Genomic DNA, 17,649 nt, shown 5'->3' with positions numbered 1-17,649 from the left:
TATTTCAATTATGGATCAACCGTAAGCGCCGATTAATACCGCGGATAATTAATGCCATATTAGACAACACGAGAGCAAGGCGAGAAAACAGATCCGTAGCGCAACGAAGATTACTTCGTGCCGTTAGTGTGCGACGGGCTGATTAAGTAATGTTACACACACACACACCGACATCGAGGGCTCGTTGCGAGTTAGAGCGCACAAGTTACACACGGAGCGAATTACACGTGGAGCTCGGTGAAGATGATTCACGACGCTGCTTGACGCGCCACGACGTTCCGATCGATCGATTTCTCAGCCCTACGCATCGGCAGGAATCTGCGCGAGTCCTCGCACGGCTCCGCCGTCGCCGCCACGATTTTAACGCGCTCGCGACGAGATGCAATCGCGTCATATCGCGCTCGCCGGCGGAATTTCGCGCGACGGCCGGCATAATTTCCCAGTCGGCACGCTTCTCGGAAGCGGCGATCGCGTCGCCGAGGGACGAGATCTCGCGGAAGGCGAACGCGCGAGAAAGAGAGAGGCGAGGTGCAGAGAGAGAGAGAGAGAGAGAGAAGAGGGAAGCGGCCGCGAATAATTTCCACAATCTGGGATCGCTCTAGGGCAGGCCCGTAATTTTTTCTGAAACACAAGACATCGCGGCATCGCGAGGTAAAATCATTTTGCGCGATCTCTCTCTCTCTCTCTCTCTCTCTCTCTCTCTCTCTCTCTCAGGCTCTCCTCCTCCGCCGACTTGCTTCACACGCTCGCGCGCGAGTGTGTGAACGTGCTTTTACAACGGCGACGCGCATTAAATTCCGGACGCGTATGCTTATGCTTTTACGGCGAATCGTACCGGAAGATCATCCTCGCGGACGCATCGCCGCGTAAAATCTGCTTTTATCAGATTTTAATTCGGCAAACGGTACACGCGACCTTCGCCGGTGGATATGGATCGCGGTACTGTTAGGCCGCCAACGTTCAAAAGGGCTACTCCCACCGTAACACCGAGGACTCTTTTTACGTGTAGACTTTATCTGATTTTACGTTTCCGCGCATAGTCAATATTTTAGATATGCATCTAGGACCCCGACACGCGCAGAACTCGCGTGTGGAATCGACTTACGGCGAAATTTATCGCGTAAATTTGATCTGAGGGAAAAAGGATATGAAAAAAGTACAGAGGGCACGTCAACGTTTCGGCCGCGTTATCGAAACTTCCGAGGCTTTTAGTCGGCTGGTAAATTAGTCGAGGGATTCTCACACGGAACAAATACACGCCAAAAGAAGTCGCACGTGCGCGCCGAATCAATCGAACGAATCAAGCAGCGTCACGTTAATCTACCCCGATCTCGTTATATCCACATCGTCATAGCGTAATGTTATGTCGCTCCGCCGTAGAAAGTTATACGCATATGCAGGATATGTTCGCGGTTTGTATGGTGTGATTTTGCCTGGACTCACCGATCCTCTTCACATGGACGTCTCGATTGAAGGAGACGCTTCTTTCGGCGGGCTTCCACACGATGACGGAAGCCCCGGATATGACAGGGGCTATCAAATGCGTGCTCGGAGGGCTGCAGCCTTCTCCCTCTCTCAAAGAGTCTGAACGCTGTATCGTCAGCATCTTCCTTTCTCGTGTCTTTCGTTCTCGAATGTTCATGCCATATGTAATCTGCTTATATCGAAATGGATTCGCTCGTTTTGCCAGAGGGTTCGCTTTTTTTGTCGTGAGTTTTAGTTTTTATCAATCCCCTGACGCGCTCATGCGCGCTTGGATCTGAAATCTGAAGCTAAGCTCCCTCTCTCGCGTTTTCACCTCGTTTCCTCGCTTCTTCCCTTTGCTTACAGGAGAATACCCCAATTTCCGATCTGGAAGCCAAACAAAGCTGCTTTGTTTGTCCTTCTTAACGATCTCGTCTCTTTTTCTACGTCAAACAAAATATGTTCGTCCCGCTTGGATGACACGTGTCGGAATTATTGATTTGCGTTCGTTTATATAATTCGCGAGAGTAGACTCGTCAGATTTTCGCCGCTTTCGCGCAAGTTTCACGACGTTCAGTAAATAGAGTGCTTCGCCGATAATTGTCAAAGGGGAATATCGGATAGACGACGCTCGCGCGACTTTCATCGGCAATTTAACGAGATAATCTTCGCGAGTCAAGTCGATGTTAGTTTCAAAGGAATTCCATCGGACCCCGAATCACTACTCCGCTTCTCGAATAATTAGTCAACGAGGATCGTCTTTTGTCGCTTGTCGTACGAGAGATGTTCACGTTCGTCACTTCCGCACGCGAATGCTCTTCCCCTCTCTCTCTCTCTCTCTCTCTCTCTCTCTCTCTCTCTCTCTCTCTCTCTCTCTCTCTCTCTCTCTCTCTCTCTCTCTCTCTCTCTCTCTCTCTCTCTCGGTGAGTATGTGCGCGCGTGAACGCGCGAGAGAAAGAGGAGCGCGATAGCGATCGCGCGTTGCCGAAGATGATACGTCTATAGCAGCGGCATGCGGTAGATGATGATAAACGCAACGAGTGATAATGCTTCTCTTTGTCGCCGTGCGGGCAGATGGGATGCCAGAGATATGCTCAACGATATAATGACAGTGACAGCGATGACGATGACGGCGCATAATATCGGCATGGGTCTCGCGCTGATGAGAAGTTCACTAATGAGAGCGATTGTGCGATAAGGCGGCGCGCGCTCGCTCACTTTTTCTTTACATTCGGCCGCATTAAGCGCCATCGTATAATTACGTGTGTGCTGGCAATTCGTCGTCCTCGTATCGATCATCTATACCTATCGTACCTATCATCTATACTATCGTACCTATCGTACCTATAAACGCAACGACACCTTAATTTAAATTTCATAGAATTTCATAGAACCTGTAGAGCGTTCTCCCTCGGAGAGTCGCGACGACGCGTCACTCGCACTGCGTGGCGCAAAACGGACGACAAAGGTTAAGCGAGTGGTTAGCGAGAATTGCTCCCGTCCCCCCCCCCCCCCGAGGCCGATGCGTGTGCAGACGAGAAAAAAAAATATGCATCCGACGACGAAAATCGACGATGTTCAATGTGCACGTTCCGGTCTCAGTAATATCGGGATATGTGCATCCACTTTTTCCTGTTACGTACTCTTTTCAGTCGCGGATGTATCAAAAGCGGACAAACGCCATGAAACGCACACGCGGAGGAACGTTTGGACATTCGAGAGCTGCGGAATCGTCGGAAAGGGGAAAATAACAAAGGTAATCCGGGGAATAAAAGCGGCTTCGTCGGTTTGCCAATACAAAGTGGTTTGGACATCCCCCGTGCGTATCCCCATGGATCCCCCCCCCCATGGATCCTTGTCTCGCTCTCTTCCTTTGATCACCGCCGTAGGCAGCGACTGGCGTTTACATTTCTGGCTTCGCAATCTCCTAGCAGCGATATCCTCTCGATCTAATAGCGTTCCCTCCGAGATCTACGCGAGAGCGCGGACACGAATCTTCGCACCTTTGACCGGGTCTGCGACAGGGCCTCGCGAAAAAAATAAGATGAGAGACAGAGAGTGATGCTGACGGACGTTGATTTTATTATCGGCTTTCTACACATATGTCACATATCAATAAAAGTCAACGAGGGAGGTGCTAAACACTCAGCGCGCGAAACGGCAATGTTTATTGCGTCTCGGTCCATCCAGTTTGCGCTTTTCACCATTCCGCGACAGCTGCGCGCACTCACCCTCTTTTTCTCTCTTTTTCATCCGTCTATCTGTCTCTCATACGACATACGCGACACGTAAGACGCGTAGAAGTTAGAGAGCGGGATTGTGTATCCCGACAGAAAGCGTTTTTATTGCCGCGATTGAAAACTTTTTTCTGCCTCGCGACGTCTTGTCTCGTGACGAATGTAAAATCCCGAATATCCCGAAAATTCGTTAGAGAAATTCGGCGAAACCCCATGTCTCGTGTGCATCCCCCGGACTATCGTAACGTTACTCCTGCATTCTGTCAGTACCATTTGATATACGAGAATACATGTTCGACATACGAGACGGGACGAATTTCACCGGCTCTTTCATTGCGTCAGTCGCTATTCGTAGTCGCGTCATAATAACGATGACGCGACATGGATCAGTAGGAAGGATGTCACGACGAGGGAGCGAGGACGCGACTGTGATTCCCTTTGCATCAATCACTAACTCCTCTCCTCTTGTAACGAGAAAGCGAGAAGAAGAGGAAAAAAAAGGGAACGCGAGCCTTCGGCTTGAAATATATACGAAACGGACGGGCGGATTCAAATCATGGGGATCCGCAGCGCGATGTGTCCGCTCTAGGCCTCCTTATCCCTCACTTTATTGTTATTCGAATTGTAGTTGACGGGTAAACGAAGGAAACGCGCATTCAGCCGGGCCACTCGTATATTAGACGTGCTCGACACGAAGTTTCGGCGAAAGCCATCCCAGTTATTTCTTTGACCTGCCTTGATCCTCCGCAACCCCTCGTCCTCGAATCGAATCCGTGAGTGGTTCGCGACGTGATGAAGAGATTAGAAGAGAGACACATGAAAGCGACCCGTCGTATAAATCTTTGTAAAACTCGTAAACATTTTTCTTCTTCCCTCCCTCTCTCTCACGCCCGTTCGCTCCCTCTATATAGAATCCCGAAAAATACAGTTTTATTTAACATTGCGTGTGAAGCCGTGGGATACACGTTGAAGTATCCCCATGGAGTTTAGCGGGTCCTGGTGACTTTCGTCACATATGGCTATGGACCTGCCTGGAAGTGTATTTTAATCCCTCGGTTCGCACCCTCGGGTCTCATTTAAAATAGATGTCCCCTTGGGTTGCTCCTACATGCATCCGTATTCGTATTATTTTCCTCCTCCTCTTGGTATTTTCATTTTCGCATCGTCGCGAGAATGGTGATAAAATTGTTATCACAGTTCACCCTTGTTACGCGCGTGTCAGCGCGTAGAATCTCACCCGAACGACCTGTCATTCATTCTCGATGGTCTCGATGGTTCTTGAATATACTTGATAAAAATGCGCGCACGTGTACGTACGTACTGCTCAGTTTTATTTGTCTCAAGGACGGCATCAGGCACTTGCGTTGAATACTGATTGTGTCGACAAAGCAATTTCGGTTACAATCGCCCACGATTGATACGTAGCGGCGCGTTTCGCATCGAGTGAGTGGGTGTCTTTAATGACGCTGACGGCAAAATAATCGATGAGAAGAGTGGAATGTTAAAGGGAAACGGGAATGAATTGTAAATAGGACATTCAAGTTTTGTTCATTCCTTTCCTCTCCTGCTCTTGACGCGCGTTTTGTACTTTAAGCCCGTGGGATTATATTTCAATCAAGCCGTGACATGAAAGTAAACCGTCGAGGGGATTAAAAGTCCCGACATGAAGAGCAGGACGAGTTTATTTACTACTTTTGAGAGCTGCGCGTGGCATCGTGGCGGTCTTTGTAGCGGTAAAATGATCAACGGCGAAGCGCGCGTCTCCCGGAGAAAAAGAGGACGTCGGTTTTTACGCGAGAGCGCGAAAAACATGTAGCGAAATAAAGAGCTTATAATGATAATGAGCGGCCTCTCTCGCGAGGCTTCCGCTTCGTCGCGTCGCGTCGTCCGCGACCGCCGCGGCGCACCGTCGTCAGCGATATTTTTAGAGATGTTTTTATCGTGTCCGACCTTGCCGTTTTTATACGCCGCTGCAGAGAGTGCTCGGGGATTGATTGTCTCATCCGTATGCAAAATTCACGGGAACGAATTGCGTGCGTTTGTCGTGCGACGACCGAGTCAACAGTCAGGAGTAATATATTTATCATCGAGTCGGAAGTTTCACAGCTACAAGCGGGAAATTAATATCGACGTGTAAGCAATTATTCTTTGCTGAAAAATTCATCACGGTATATCGGATATGATTGTAGGTCACCGAGGGATACGCGGTTGATCCGGCCGGAAAAATTCGTCATGTGCGAACTTCGATTAAAATTTGCCCGTCGTGCCTCATCGTCGTGCTTCGTAGTCTCGGGCGATTGACGCGATACGACGCGTCAATGATTCTTCGAGGGGGAACGCTCTACGGGTTCTACGAAAGAGCGAGCGCAAAAATCGCCTGTTTTCTTGCCTTTCACCCTTGAAGTCTGACTTGAACTCGGTGTTAAACGATAATTATATATAAGTTGACATTGATCCTCTGAAAAGGATTCAGCTTGAGCCCGTTCTTTATCTTCAAGATATGTGGGATCAAAGTTCGCATTCTCCGCTGCTTCAATAAAGTCCATATGCAGAAAATAAAGTTATGACATCGGCAAATGGACGATGACGTTTTTATTTGGGAGTCTACCTTTGTTGTTTTCCACTCTCAATAATCCCGAAGCTGCCGAACGTTCAAACGTTTCTACACAACAGTCGTATTCGCGTTTCATGGTATTTGTTTGCTTTTGATACGTCCAGAATTAGAGAACATGACGGGAAAAATGGACATATACATATTCAATATTCGTTCCGACTTTATCGAGGCCGGAACATGTATTGGAAATCGATTTTCGTCGTCGTATTTTCATTTTTTCTCGTCTGCGTATGTCAAGCTCGGGGAAGCGAGAAATTCCTATCACTCACTTAACATCTGCCGCTTAACCCGCCGCGCAGCGCGGTTGAATCTGATTGATGGGGTGCCTGAGGAATGTTTAATTTAATTTTAGAATGTCATGCTAGGATGCGCGACCGAAAGGTAAGGCAATCGAGAAATGCGCGTTTATGAAACTCTCCTTGAATTGACGATCCCTTTTTTCGTGCTGAACTCTTCACGAACAACAGCCGTTCCGTACGAAACCGCGCGTTTAATTATGCCAGGTAGAAATTGCCTAGGTGGATAGTACACGTCAAACGTTTCGAGCTCTCTGCAATATTTTTTTTCTCATGCCGCACGCCGTTTCTTTCCTGACCCCGACTCGAAGAAAGCGGATATTAAATATCCGTTGGAAAGAGAGGCGCGAGAGGAAGGAGGGAGGAGACCACCACCGTTAGCATGCCGCCGTTATTAGCCGATGCGGAAATATGACTCAGAACTAATAGAACATTCCGTGGAAGACACGGCTCGCGCGCAGCGACAGGAATGACGTAGACTCTAGAAATGGAAATCGCGGGACGGCGACTCGCGAAGCCGAGAAGAAAGAAAAATAAGAGGGAAAGAGCGACGACGAGCGATCGCACTTTATTCGCACACGGAGCGAGCTCGCCTCTCCATCGGCTCGATTATGCGAGGCTGACCATTGCTTATCCCGCGGGCGAGGAGAAATCTGGACGGCTGCAAGGGTCACGTTACGCGGATGCATTATGGTGAATGGATTCAACGGCGATTTTCATCGAAAGCGGCGTTTCTCTCTCTCTCTCTCTCTCTCTCTCTCTCTCTCTCTCTCTCTCTCTCTCTCTCTCTCTCTCGCTCGCTCGCTCGCTCGCTCGTACGAGTAACACTGACACACTTCGTACACGTCAAGGCCGAAAGTTCCCGCCCTCGGTACACCTCGCCGCTTATCGCTGCAACCGTCTCGCGCGTATATTCGCGTGCGTTCTCTTTATTATTACAATAGCCGCACGTCCCTATCATCGCCACGCAACGCGCGCGCGCGGACTGAAACGCTCGCGATAAAAGCATGTCTGAGGGGAGCCGGCGGGTAGGAATTCGCGCAGCTCGGGCCGCGATCTTCATCTTCGCGAGCGCGGACAGCCGAGACAAGCCGTGGCGGCGAGTGTGGGCGAGAGGAAAGTGGACGAAAGGGCTCGATCGAGTTCTCGCCGCACCGAGTCTGCGAGTCGGAGCGGACGATTCCTGCCAGGATCGTTCGGAGACAAGTTAGCGCGACTTGGGAGCTGAGTGTGTACAACGCTGTCGGAAAATCATCAAAATATGACTCGGAATCGCGCCGTGATGTTATCCGTGCGAACGAAGCGAGATGACGCTCTCGCGAGATGGATTCGGCTGGAAAACTGACCCGTCAAACACAGGCGATATATCAAGAGACACGGTTAGGTATCTCGTGTCAAGTTCACGCGCAGCAACGGCGAGGCGGACCGTGCATTTATACGCGACGCGTCTAATTGGGGAAAATACCGCCGATGTTGGATCTCATTAACGGCTGAATGGATCGAAATTATATAAATATAGTATCGTAAATATATTAATTACTTCATTATCTGACGATTTAATTTATTGCTTCTGAAAGTTATGAATATATAACAATATAAAATATTGACGTTTAGTAATAGACATCGGTTCTCATTAACGACTGAATGGATTGAAATTATATAAATATAATATCGTAAATGTATTAATTATTTTATTATTTAATGATTTAATTTATTGCTTCTGGAAGTCATGAATATATATATATATATATATATATATAAATATAAAATATCGATTTTTAATAATAGATTGATATGGAACAGATATGTGGAAAATCTTTGAAACAAATATGCCGAAATTATTCGGTCCAGCAGCGCCAAGTTTTTTGATATATTTATATGAAATTTATACTTTATCAGGTACAATAAAATATTGACGCGCATTTCTCTAAGATCTGTTCCGTTGTTGCCATTCTTCTCGTAAATCGTACTCGCAACCGGGCATGCCCGTTGAATGGCTCTCGTAGGGCCGGCTGACCCTGAAACCGTCCAAGAAGCTATCATCGACTAACAATACGGCAATTACGCGACTCGAGTTCGTACTTATGAAAGGCTTCATCTGCGACACGTGTAGGACGAGGCCGGCGGCTTGGAATCGCGGCGTTAACGCGATTCGTCGTGCAATTCGCGCTCATAAATCCCCCGGCCGGTATTAATTCGCGAGACTCGCCTAATCGAGACATCCACGGACGGACTTAAAACCGAGCGCGTCATGAGTCGGGGAGAGAGCTATCGATTTCCATAAATGTTTATTCCCGCTTCGACTCGCGCGCGCACGCGAGCGAGTGAGCGTAGACGTCGTTAATGCGACCGCATCAATGAATAATATGCGCGGACGCGTCCACCGATATCCTGCTCTCGTACCGCGAGAGAGGCCTCGCCATCGTATCGCGATCGCTCCCTATAGCGAGCTCGCGCATGATCGGCCGACTCGATCTTGCAACGAGCAGATTAAACGCCTAGATTCGAGCGCGCCGCCAGAGAAAGACAGAGACGAGAGACAGAGAGAGAGAGAGAGAGAGAGAGAGAGAGAGAGAGAGAGAGAGAGAGAGAGAGAGAGAAGGAGAGAAGGAGACCTAGCCTCCCTAGCTACACACCGGTGATTAAAGTGTCCGTTAACGCGAGTTAATTGATCTTTCAGTTAATGGGATATTACCCTTCCGTTGGATTTCTAGTTTGCCCAGCGCCCGACCAAGCGGCCGGTCAAACGAGCGAGCAAGCGAGCGAGCCAGAGCGGCCGCCAACCGGCAGATCCAATCTGCGGGCGAAATAACTCGCGCTCGCGCTCTCGCTCTCGCGCGGGACGTCTATAATCTATTCGGCCCCGCGAACACGGCGGAGAACCAGCCAGCCAGCCAGCCAGCCAGCCAGCCAGCCAGCCAACCAGCCAACCAGCCAGCCAGCCAGCTAGCCAGCTAGCCAGCTAGCCAGCCAGCCGACCTACCGAAGACGCTCTACCGTTTCCCTTTCGATTAGCGTCCGCGCGCGGCCGCGGCGACCCGGTGTGCAATCCAACCGAGCTGGTTCGATCTTTCGAGCCGATTCGTGCCAATAATATCGTCGTCGCGACCGTCGTCACTGTGGTCGTCACTGTCGTCATCACTGTCGTCGTCGTCGTCGACGTCGACGGGAAATGGTCTCGATATTCACTATTAATCGATATCACGATTTACCTTCACTGACACAGTAGCATTCCCCAATCGCTTAGATATCTGCTATTCTCTGTACGAGTACGGCCCTTCAGGTATGAGCGGTTCTCCGAACGGAACCGAGAAGGGCGAGAAGGAGGAGTAGGAGGATCCCTTTATCGGAGGCCCTCCGGCTCTTTCTATCAGAGTTACTCCCTGCGGTAATCGAAACAAAAACACTCTCACGCTCGACAGCTGTCTCACTTGCCACTGGCTTGGACCGCAAATTCGCGGCTACCGACGCAACACCGAAAATCGAAACACTCAGAACGCGACGGGTCTCTGATCAATTGTCTCGCACTGACGAATATAGCGCCGTATATTCACTCGGCATACGCGATCCCCGAACTCGCGAGAGAGAGAGAGAGAGAGAGAGAGAGAGAGAGAGAGAGAGAAAGAGAGAAAGCCAACCGGTCGATCCGTTTGCGATCTGTCGACACTTGGTCGTCGTCGTTGTCGTCTTCGTCTTCGTCTTCGTCGTCTCCGTCGTTATCGTCGTCCTCGTTACAACGTCGTCGTCGTACAAGTAACACCGATTACTGAGCTCGTATCTCGCGCTCCGACGCTTCGCCGAGCGCCGAAGAACTAATAAAAGCTGGGATCCAGCTTGAAACTGTGTAGGCCGTCCACTCCTTCCACTGCGGCCTCATCCTTCCCACCGGGCCCAGGTACGGACCAGGTAAGATAGGAGAGTAGGCAGGGGCGGACGGCCGAGCGGACGGACGCGGTACCGACGACGTGCAGAGCGACTTCAACGTGTACACGCGCCGGGAAGCGCGACTGGAGCGGGACCGACGAGACCACGAATCGATTTTTAGTGAGCGGCCTTGTTTTCGGAGTTTTAGCTAATCGCGAGAAAGTGCTAATCTTACTTGTCGATATGATGAGGCCCGGATCTCTTGGTGTTGAGTTTGCCGACGTTACTGTTCGCACCGGCAAGAAAGAGAGAGGGAAAGAGAAGGAGGTAGAGGGGGGCTCATCCGAGTAAGTACTAAACAATTTCATCATATTTTTTTTCTCTCTCCTCCGTAATTTCGCGAACACATGTGGTCGGAAACGCTCGGAAGCGCGACCCCTTTGACATTCTTTTGCCGATCGATAGATTAATATCCCCATATCCAATTTTATTTGGGGGTTCAGTATGTTCGTCAAAATTGCGTCAGGAACCCAATACTTGTGCATACTACGAATTCTTGCATTTCCCTCGACATTGATATCGAGGGGAATCGGCACATTTCACGATATTAGTCACGTCCGTTTCACATAACACACATTCTGTCTATTAAATTGATATCAATAGATATTGGACCGTGATGAGGAAGAATATGTGGTATGAAATATTTAGTATACCTGATGTAGATATATCAGCGCGATCATTATTGGCAGGATCCAGCTGGCGCAGTTTGCTCGCGGAACGGCTCGTCGCCGTGCCGCGGCTTCTGCCGACACAGCTCTCTCTTCCTCTCTCCTCTCCTCTCCTCTCCTCTCCTCTCCTCTCCCGTCTCCCAGCCCCCCTGCCCCTGTGCTCTGTCTCTCTTTCTCGTCCGTCTTTCTGTCTGTTCTCTTTCTTCCTTTCCTTTCCCCTCGGACCTGCTCCATCCTACCTTGCGGCTCTCCCTACCTGCGCTCTCTCGAGCGGTTGCACGTCGCCGTTGCCGTCGCAAGTGAACGTCACTCGGTCAAGGTCCCCCACCAAAAACTTGCAACGACGCACTGCCACCGCCCGCGCCGCCTCGCGCGATCTCCTTCACGATCTCGCCATGGTCGACTTGTGGCCCACGTACAATGCTATACTTGGTGTGAATCGCGACGGTCGCGAGGCCGCCGAGGGGCGAGGCTCTGCGAGGCTCGTCCTCGTCGGCGTTAAGTGACTCAAGGTATGAATATGGACTTCGACCTCGTACGCGTGCGTATATGTGTAAATATGTCATGTGATTCGCATAAATGCAACTGTCTGTTTATTGACAGTCCTCTTCATCGCTCAGGCCACTGACAATTGCCGCGCACGGTTTGCCGACTGTCGCAAACCCGGGAATAAGTTACCAAAGGTTGTCGGTCGCTCCTAATTGGTGCCTATCATGCTCGTTTACGAGGATGCTCCATCCCTTCGGACAGGAAGGATTGTATTACAAACCGATATTCTTGGGGTATCAAGCTTGAATTTCTGAACAACGAAGTGCCCGAGGGAATCTCCCGGAAATTTACATCTCCGTTACGCCCGATTTACATACCCGTAATTAAATTATAATATTAATATTATTAATGAGCCGTAAACGAAAACGAGCCGCCATCTGTGTTTTTGCTTCCGCGAACGAGCGGCTAGAAGAAGCCGCTAGAAGAAGAGGCGGTGATATATCGATGCCGAAGTTTCCGCGGATCCTTACAGATTGATACGGGCGAGAAAATGTTGACGGTCTCGACGCAGCGCGGCGGAGGCTCGCGATCACGCCCGGCGATCGGCGTTACGGACGGTAGCCTACCCCGATAATAACAGGATATTTTACGATCGATTTGGCGGATAAGCGTGTTTACGTTAGAGATCTCGTCTCGGGCTTTATGCAGGGCCCCGTGCGGCGTATCGCCGCGCGCGCGTTGAGATGATACGCGGCGTTTCAGCGAATATGACTATAAATAAAGAAAATAACGAGGGAGGCCACTGGGCTGGCTGGCTGGCTGGCTGGCTGGCTGACCGATCAGCCGGCCGGCCGGTCGGTCGGTCGGTCGGAGTAACAGTCACGCAGGAGGCGAGTTATACACCGAGAGGAAAATTGTGCACCGCTAAATATAAGTATCAAGGTGGGGTGTATCAGCGGCGTAGAACAGACGGAGTACAATTATACGTGATTGAGGACCGGTCTTGTTTCTATTTTGCTTGATTTCTGCGGGTAGTTAGCTCGATCCTGTGGCGCGCCCAATCACAATGTCGAGTCTCAACGGGGCCAGAGCCTATTATGATTGGCGTAATCATCGCATGGCCGACGGAGGACGCGCGCGGAGTCGCTCTACATTAAACATGCCGTCGTGTCGCCGCTGCGCCGCACCGTGTCGTGTCGTGCCGCCGCTGTGCCGCGGCGCGGCGCGGCGCGGCGCGGCGCGGCGCGCTAGGGGAGAGTTATTGCATATAGCATGATGATGGGCCAGCTAGATGGGTCGTTAAGTTGCACCCTCGAGTCGCACCGGCCGGCCGCGCAGAAAGAATACGTTTATGCAAAGGGCCGGTCTAATAAATGTCCCCGGGTTACTACTCAATCAAAGCTGCCGGGCTTATTGAGTTGCGCGCGAATTATGTCCATTACAATACACTGATTGATTCCTTCCGCGACGCGATTGCGCCTCGCGCGGCGACCGAGCCGCGGCTGCGAAACGAAGAAGCGCGTGTGTGACACGTCGCGGAGACACGAGACAATCCTCCAGCTCTCATCATTCCCTTTCCCTTGTCCCATTCCTCCCGTCCGCGCCCGTCCGATTCGGATCGTATTCGATATATATATATATATATATATTGCGCGGATAATTACGGCAACGGTGGCCGATCGTCGTTGATAAAGTCGCGCAGCGCGCGCGACGTCCTCCGCGGCGGATTCGGCGGACTCGACAGCGACTCGAGTCAGTCAGTCGTGCGTGATTTCTCGCGAGAACGAGAAAGTGAGAGAGTGAGAGAGTGAGACGCGGTCGCCCGGTTGCGGCACGGAGGCGAGGACGCATGGGTGCCGCGAGATCAAAAGCTTCTGACCGCGCGCGCGACGGCGTGATTGCACCTGGCCGCGATCGCCGACCGTGCCGGTGGCTCGCACGCAGTGACGAGGAGCCGAGGTAACGTCTCCGTGTGTGTATGATTTACGACAGCGGAACCGAGGGCTCTCTTTCTCTCTCTCTCTCTCTCTCTCTCTCTCTCTCTCTCTCTCCCTCTCTCTCTCCCTCTCCCTCTCTCCCTCTCTTTCTCGGGTATGCTACGGTGCCGCGCTTCGCCTCGGTCTCTCGCCGGAGCTCGCGGGTCACACAGGAGATTTCTCTTCCGCGGTGGACCGTTCAAGCGCGGGCTTCTCGCGCAAGTGATTGGCACGCGTAAATGGGTGACGACTCGTCGCAGCGCTCCAGGATTTTCGAGACGGCGATTATGATGATGATGATGATGATGATGATGATGATTATGATAATGGTGATGACAACGACGGCGATTATGATGACGGTTATAATGATAATGACGACGACGACGACGATGACGACGGTGACTGAGATGAAAGGATCTCCAAGGTTCACTACAGACGCTCTCTCTCTCTCTCTCTCTCTCTCTCTCTCTCTCTATCCCCCGTCGCCCGTTCCCCGCCACCGTCCAAGCCACCGTGTCTCCGTTTGGAACGTGCCGGCCTTGAACTTGCCGCCGCACTAATGAAGAGAGCCGACGAAGGTCCTCCGTTCGCGGTGGACAGCCACGGCGATGTCTAACTAGCCGCGCTGCTATCTGATGTTGGCGGACCACGGCGAAAGGGGCGAGACGGGTTCCGATGAAGAAATTATTTTCACTTTCTCCGTCACCGCGCGCGCGCGCGCGCGCGCGCGCGGCGAGAGCGTAAGTCGGCGCACGTGTACGCTCACTGTTTCTTCCTCTGGCGCTCGCGTTCTCTCTCCGTCTATCTCTTCGTCGGAGCTAATTGCAACGTTAAATCGCTCCGCCGACGAAGCGCTAAATCTGTGACGCAACGAAGTGGCGCAACGGAAGAAATCGAACATCGAAGACGCGATGCTTTCGTTTTCGCGCGCGCGCGAGCGTAACACGTTCGCTTTCGTGGAGTACGTGTGGTGGTACGTTGACGTCGAAACGGGCCGTGTTTGAATTTTTTCTTCGCTTTCCCCAAAAAGATATATTCTCCCTTCTGTGAGGCAGGAAGAGCAGGCGGTCGGAAAATTGACGCGATTTCTCTCGCGTTCTTTACGATTCGCTCAACTCGCGATAATTACGCGAGCGTATCGCGCTCGATAGTAGCGCAGCTATCACGAGCAGAAGAACAAGAGGAAGAATAAAGAGGCGCATAAACAGTCGCTGGGCCGCGGTAGGCTACACAAACGCGGACGTGTGTTTGACCGCGTCTGAGCGGCCGAGTGTCATTACCCGCACACTTTCTCCGATCGAGTCACGTGCGAATGGCGAATACGAGAGTTACGTACGGAGACTGACGGGGGGAGACTTGACGCGCGAAAACGGGGCAGACCGAGGAAAGACGCGTAGAAATGGTCTCTTAAAGCCGGACGTAGATAACCACGGTAATTAATTGAAAGCCAGCATGCGAGAAACAGAGAATCGTGTATTCTCGCCGAGAAAGAAATACGGCAGGTACATTTAAAGCTCCAACACGCGCGCGCATTTCCATTGTCTGCTGTCTCTCGCATTATCATGATTTATATCTCTCCGTTCCGAGAAGGTTGAATTTTTTCCAGGTATTTGGGTCTCGGTAAATTTCCAACGGCCGCGAGCTGTTTGTTACGCAGGGGACTGTTATACAGTTTAAATCAAAGTGCGTTAATTCCGCCCGGAGTAATGTTATTGTCCGCGGTGCTCTGTTTAGCACGGTTTTTTTACTTGTTATGATAATAAATTTGTAAGCGAACGCGCGGATACGCACTTGTTGCGTCCAAAAGTCCGTGGACGAGATAATCGTGAATATATAAACGCACGTCACAGTGATAATAGAGAAAGAGAGAGGGAGAAAGGTGGTGAAGTGTCAAAAGAATTCATTACGGTCGAGCGAAAAATAAAGCGATCGTCAACAATGATTGGTTGCAAATTGGACAAAGGACACGCGTAAATACGGGCTTTTGTGCGGTGAAGCCACTTAACATTCTCTATAACGATGGCAAATTGCGCATTGACATTACTCCTCGCCCTTTCACGGCCGTGAAATGCGAACTCTCGCAGTTAAACACGCACGGACGCGCGCGCCGCGACTAACGAAATTCGTATGAGTCGCACGCCACAGCGCAAATGTCAAATATCCCCAAGGGGCAGTTTTCGCACATTTCGCGTTTCTCAAATACCGCCATGATTGCGCCGCGGCGATAATTGCACCTCTCGTCGGATCCCTCATATTTCGCGGCGGCACCTTTTTCCGCGCGACGGACTCGCGATTTATCGGCTGCTAGGATCTCGGATCGCGCGATACGATCGGCGCGATCTTAATCCGCGGATCGCTCTCGCGGAGCGGCCCGCGAAGAAATCGCGCTATCAGGAGCGCTTACGAGCGCGGACGGAGGTAGCGTCGTCGTTTCGCAATTTTTGCGCGAGGGATTCCTTCGCGCGGCGTCAGCGTCGGCGTCGGCGTCGGCGTCGGTCGGTTCGCACGAACCCGGCTGACGAAGACAGCACAAAGCCGCACGCTACGGAAAGTTCACATCTCCGAGGAAAAGTCGCGCCACCCAGGCGGAACTCGATTTTTCGCGTCACGCTATTGTTAATCTCCCACGCGTCGGACGGCGAGGCTAAAATCAATCATAATGATAGCGAGAACAAGTGCATTGTGCTTTCGTTTTTCGCACAGGATTGCGTCGCCTCGCTGCGATTTTTCTCCGAGTGACTCTCGCGATGGCGTAAATCGAAACGCGGGGAACCTTCACGCGACTCGAGAGCGCGCGCTCACGGATGCAATAATAAGAAGGATCCACATTTCGGTGACTCACTGCGCGAAATTTGATTTTACGCATCGCCATGAATAGCTCTTTGGTCGTAGAAACCGCACAGGTACAAGGGGATATTCGCGAAGGCTTGCGCCGATAATTTGGATGAGTCTTGTCCAATTATTATCCGACGATTCTCTCTCGGGCAAAATACGTCGGACAAGAAATCGAATAGCGCCGGGAAAGCGCGGTGTCTTCCATAGGACGAGAAATGAACGAGAAGTTCGGTTGAATAGACGTACAAACAAGCTTCTCTAAAATCAGGCAGCGATTTGTCCTCATCAAAAAGGGCCAGTTATTACTACCTAGGATTTTGATAAGAGCTAATCAATAAATCGCATCCTGGCGTTCAATTTGTGTATCGTATGAAATTACGCGATTCCGAAATCTGTTATTACTTATGTGTGAGATTTGATTGGAACTTGATTGATCTCTTCTATCAATCCGCTTAAACTTTTATAATTAACTAGGGGATACGCAAGTATTACGCTGCTGTTTCTCGTGATTGTACCGACTCGCTTTTTTGCTGAATTCCGCTTCATATTCCAATCTGCGTTCAATTCTAAAGGGATTAATCAAAGCTACGCTTCATCTCCCCTTTTCGCTTTCCCCACCTTTCTCTACCTCCTCTTTCTTTTTCCCCCTTTTCTTGCTCTTTTATTCACTCAGAAATCGCAGTCTCTCGACGGAGAATCGGTTTTAGATTAAAAATACCGCAAAACGTTGTTCGCAAAGTGTTTGATCAGTTTTTCCCAAGTGTGGGTAAGTGAATTACTGATGTAATATCGGACCGTGGAAAAACCAGCTCGAGGTGGTCCGTGATAAGATTGAAATCCATTGAAAACGCGAGCAAAAGAGAAGGAGGATCGGCCGAGCATCGTAATTAAAATAGAATTCTCCGCGGACGCGCGGCTGATTATTATCTCGTTCATCGGCGATTGATCGAATTTGCGACGTCAGGTATCTTCCGCGATTAAACTGATCGCCGCCGTTCTCTCTCTCTCTCTCTCTCTCTCTCTCTCTGTCCCTACCTGCCCTCTTCCTCCTTCTTCTCGTCGGATTGTCGAGCAAATTAATTCTCGCGCCAGCGTGGAGAGGAATTGATCGCCGGGCTCGATAACGATTTCGTAGCCGGCGTAATT

The 17,649-nt window shown here is 50.7% G+C and overlaps 2 protein-coding genes across 4 annotated transcripts in view; one reads left to right on the top strand and one right to left on the bottom strand.

Moving 5' to 3' along the window:
- Window positions 1-10,086, bottom strand: part of blo (bloated) — a 153,948-nt gene extending 143,862 nt beyond the window's left edge. Inside the window, exons 1-2 of the mRNA XM_025307154.1 lie at window positions 9,824-10,086; window positions 1,444-1,851 (exon numbers count right to left, since the gene is read on the bottom strand). Coding sequence (XP_025162939.1) covers window positions 1,444-1,642 — 199 coding nt within the window. The 5' untranslated portion in view covers window positions 1,643-1,851; window positions 9,824-10,086. The remainder of the gene's footprint in view (window positions 1-1,443; window positions 1,852-9,823) is intronic.
- Window positions 10,087-10,549: 463 nt separating this feature from the next.
- LOC112590482 (uncharacterized) overlaps window positions 10,550-17,649 on the top strand; it is a 94,643-nt gene continuing 87,543 nt past the window's right edge. The window contains exon 1 of one of the 3 annotated variants that reach the window (XR_003114247.1): window positions 10,550-10,822. Coding sequence is in view for 1 of the 3 variants with exons in the window: in XM_025307153.1 (XP_025162938.1) it covers window positions 10,719-10,822 (104 nt within the window). In the remaining 2 variants the exon portion in view is untranslated. The remainder of the gene's footprint in view (window positions 10,823-17,649) is intronic. The other 2 variants (XM_025307153.1, XR_003114248.1) reach the window with 2 other exon arrangements.

Source organism: Harpegnathos saltator, unplaced genomic scaffold, assembly GCF_003227715.2.
Source record: "Harpegnathos saltator strain DR-91 unplaced genomic scaffold, Hsal_v8.6 scaffold833, whole genome shotgun sequence".
In the NCBI taxonomy this organism is placed as follows: domain Eukaryota; kingdom Metazoa; phylum Arthropoda; class Insecta; order Hymenoptera; family Formicidae; genus Harpegnathos; species Harpegnathos saltator.
The sequence above is the reverse complement of the archived record's forward strand: the minus strand, read 5'-3'. Positions and strand labels throughout refer to the sequence as shown.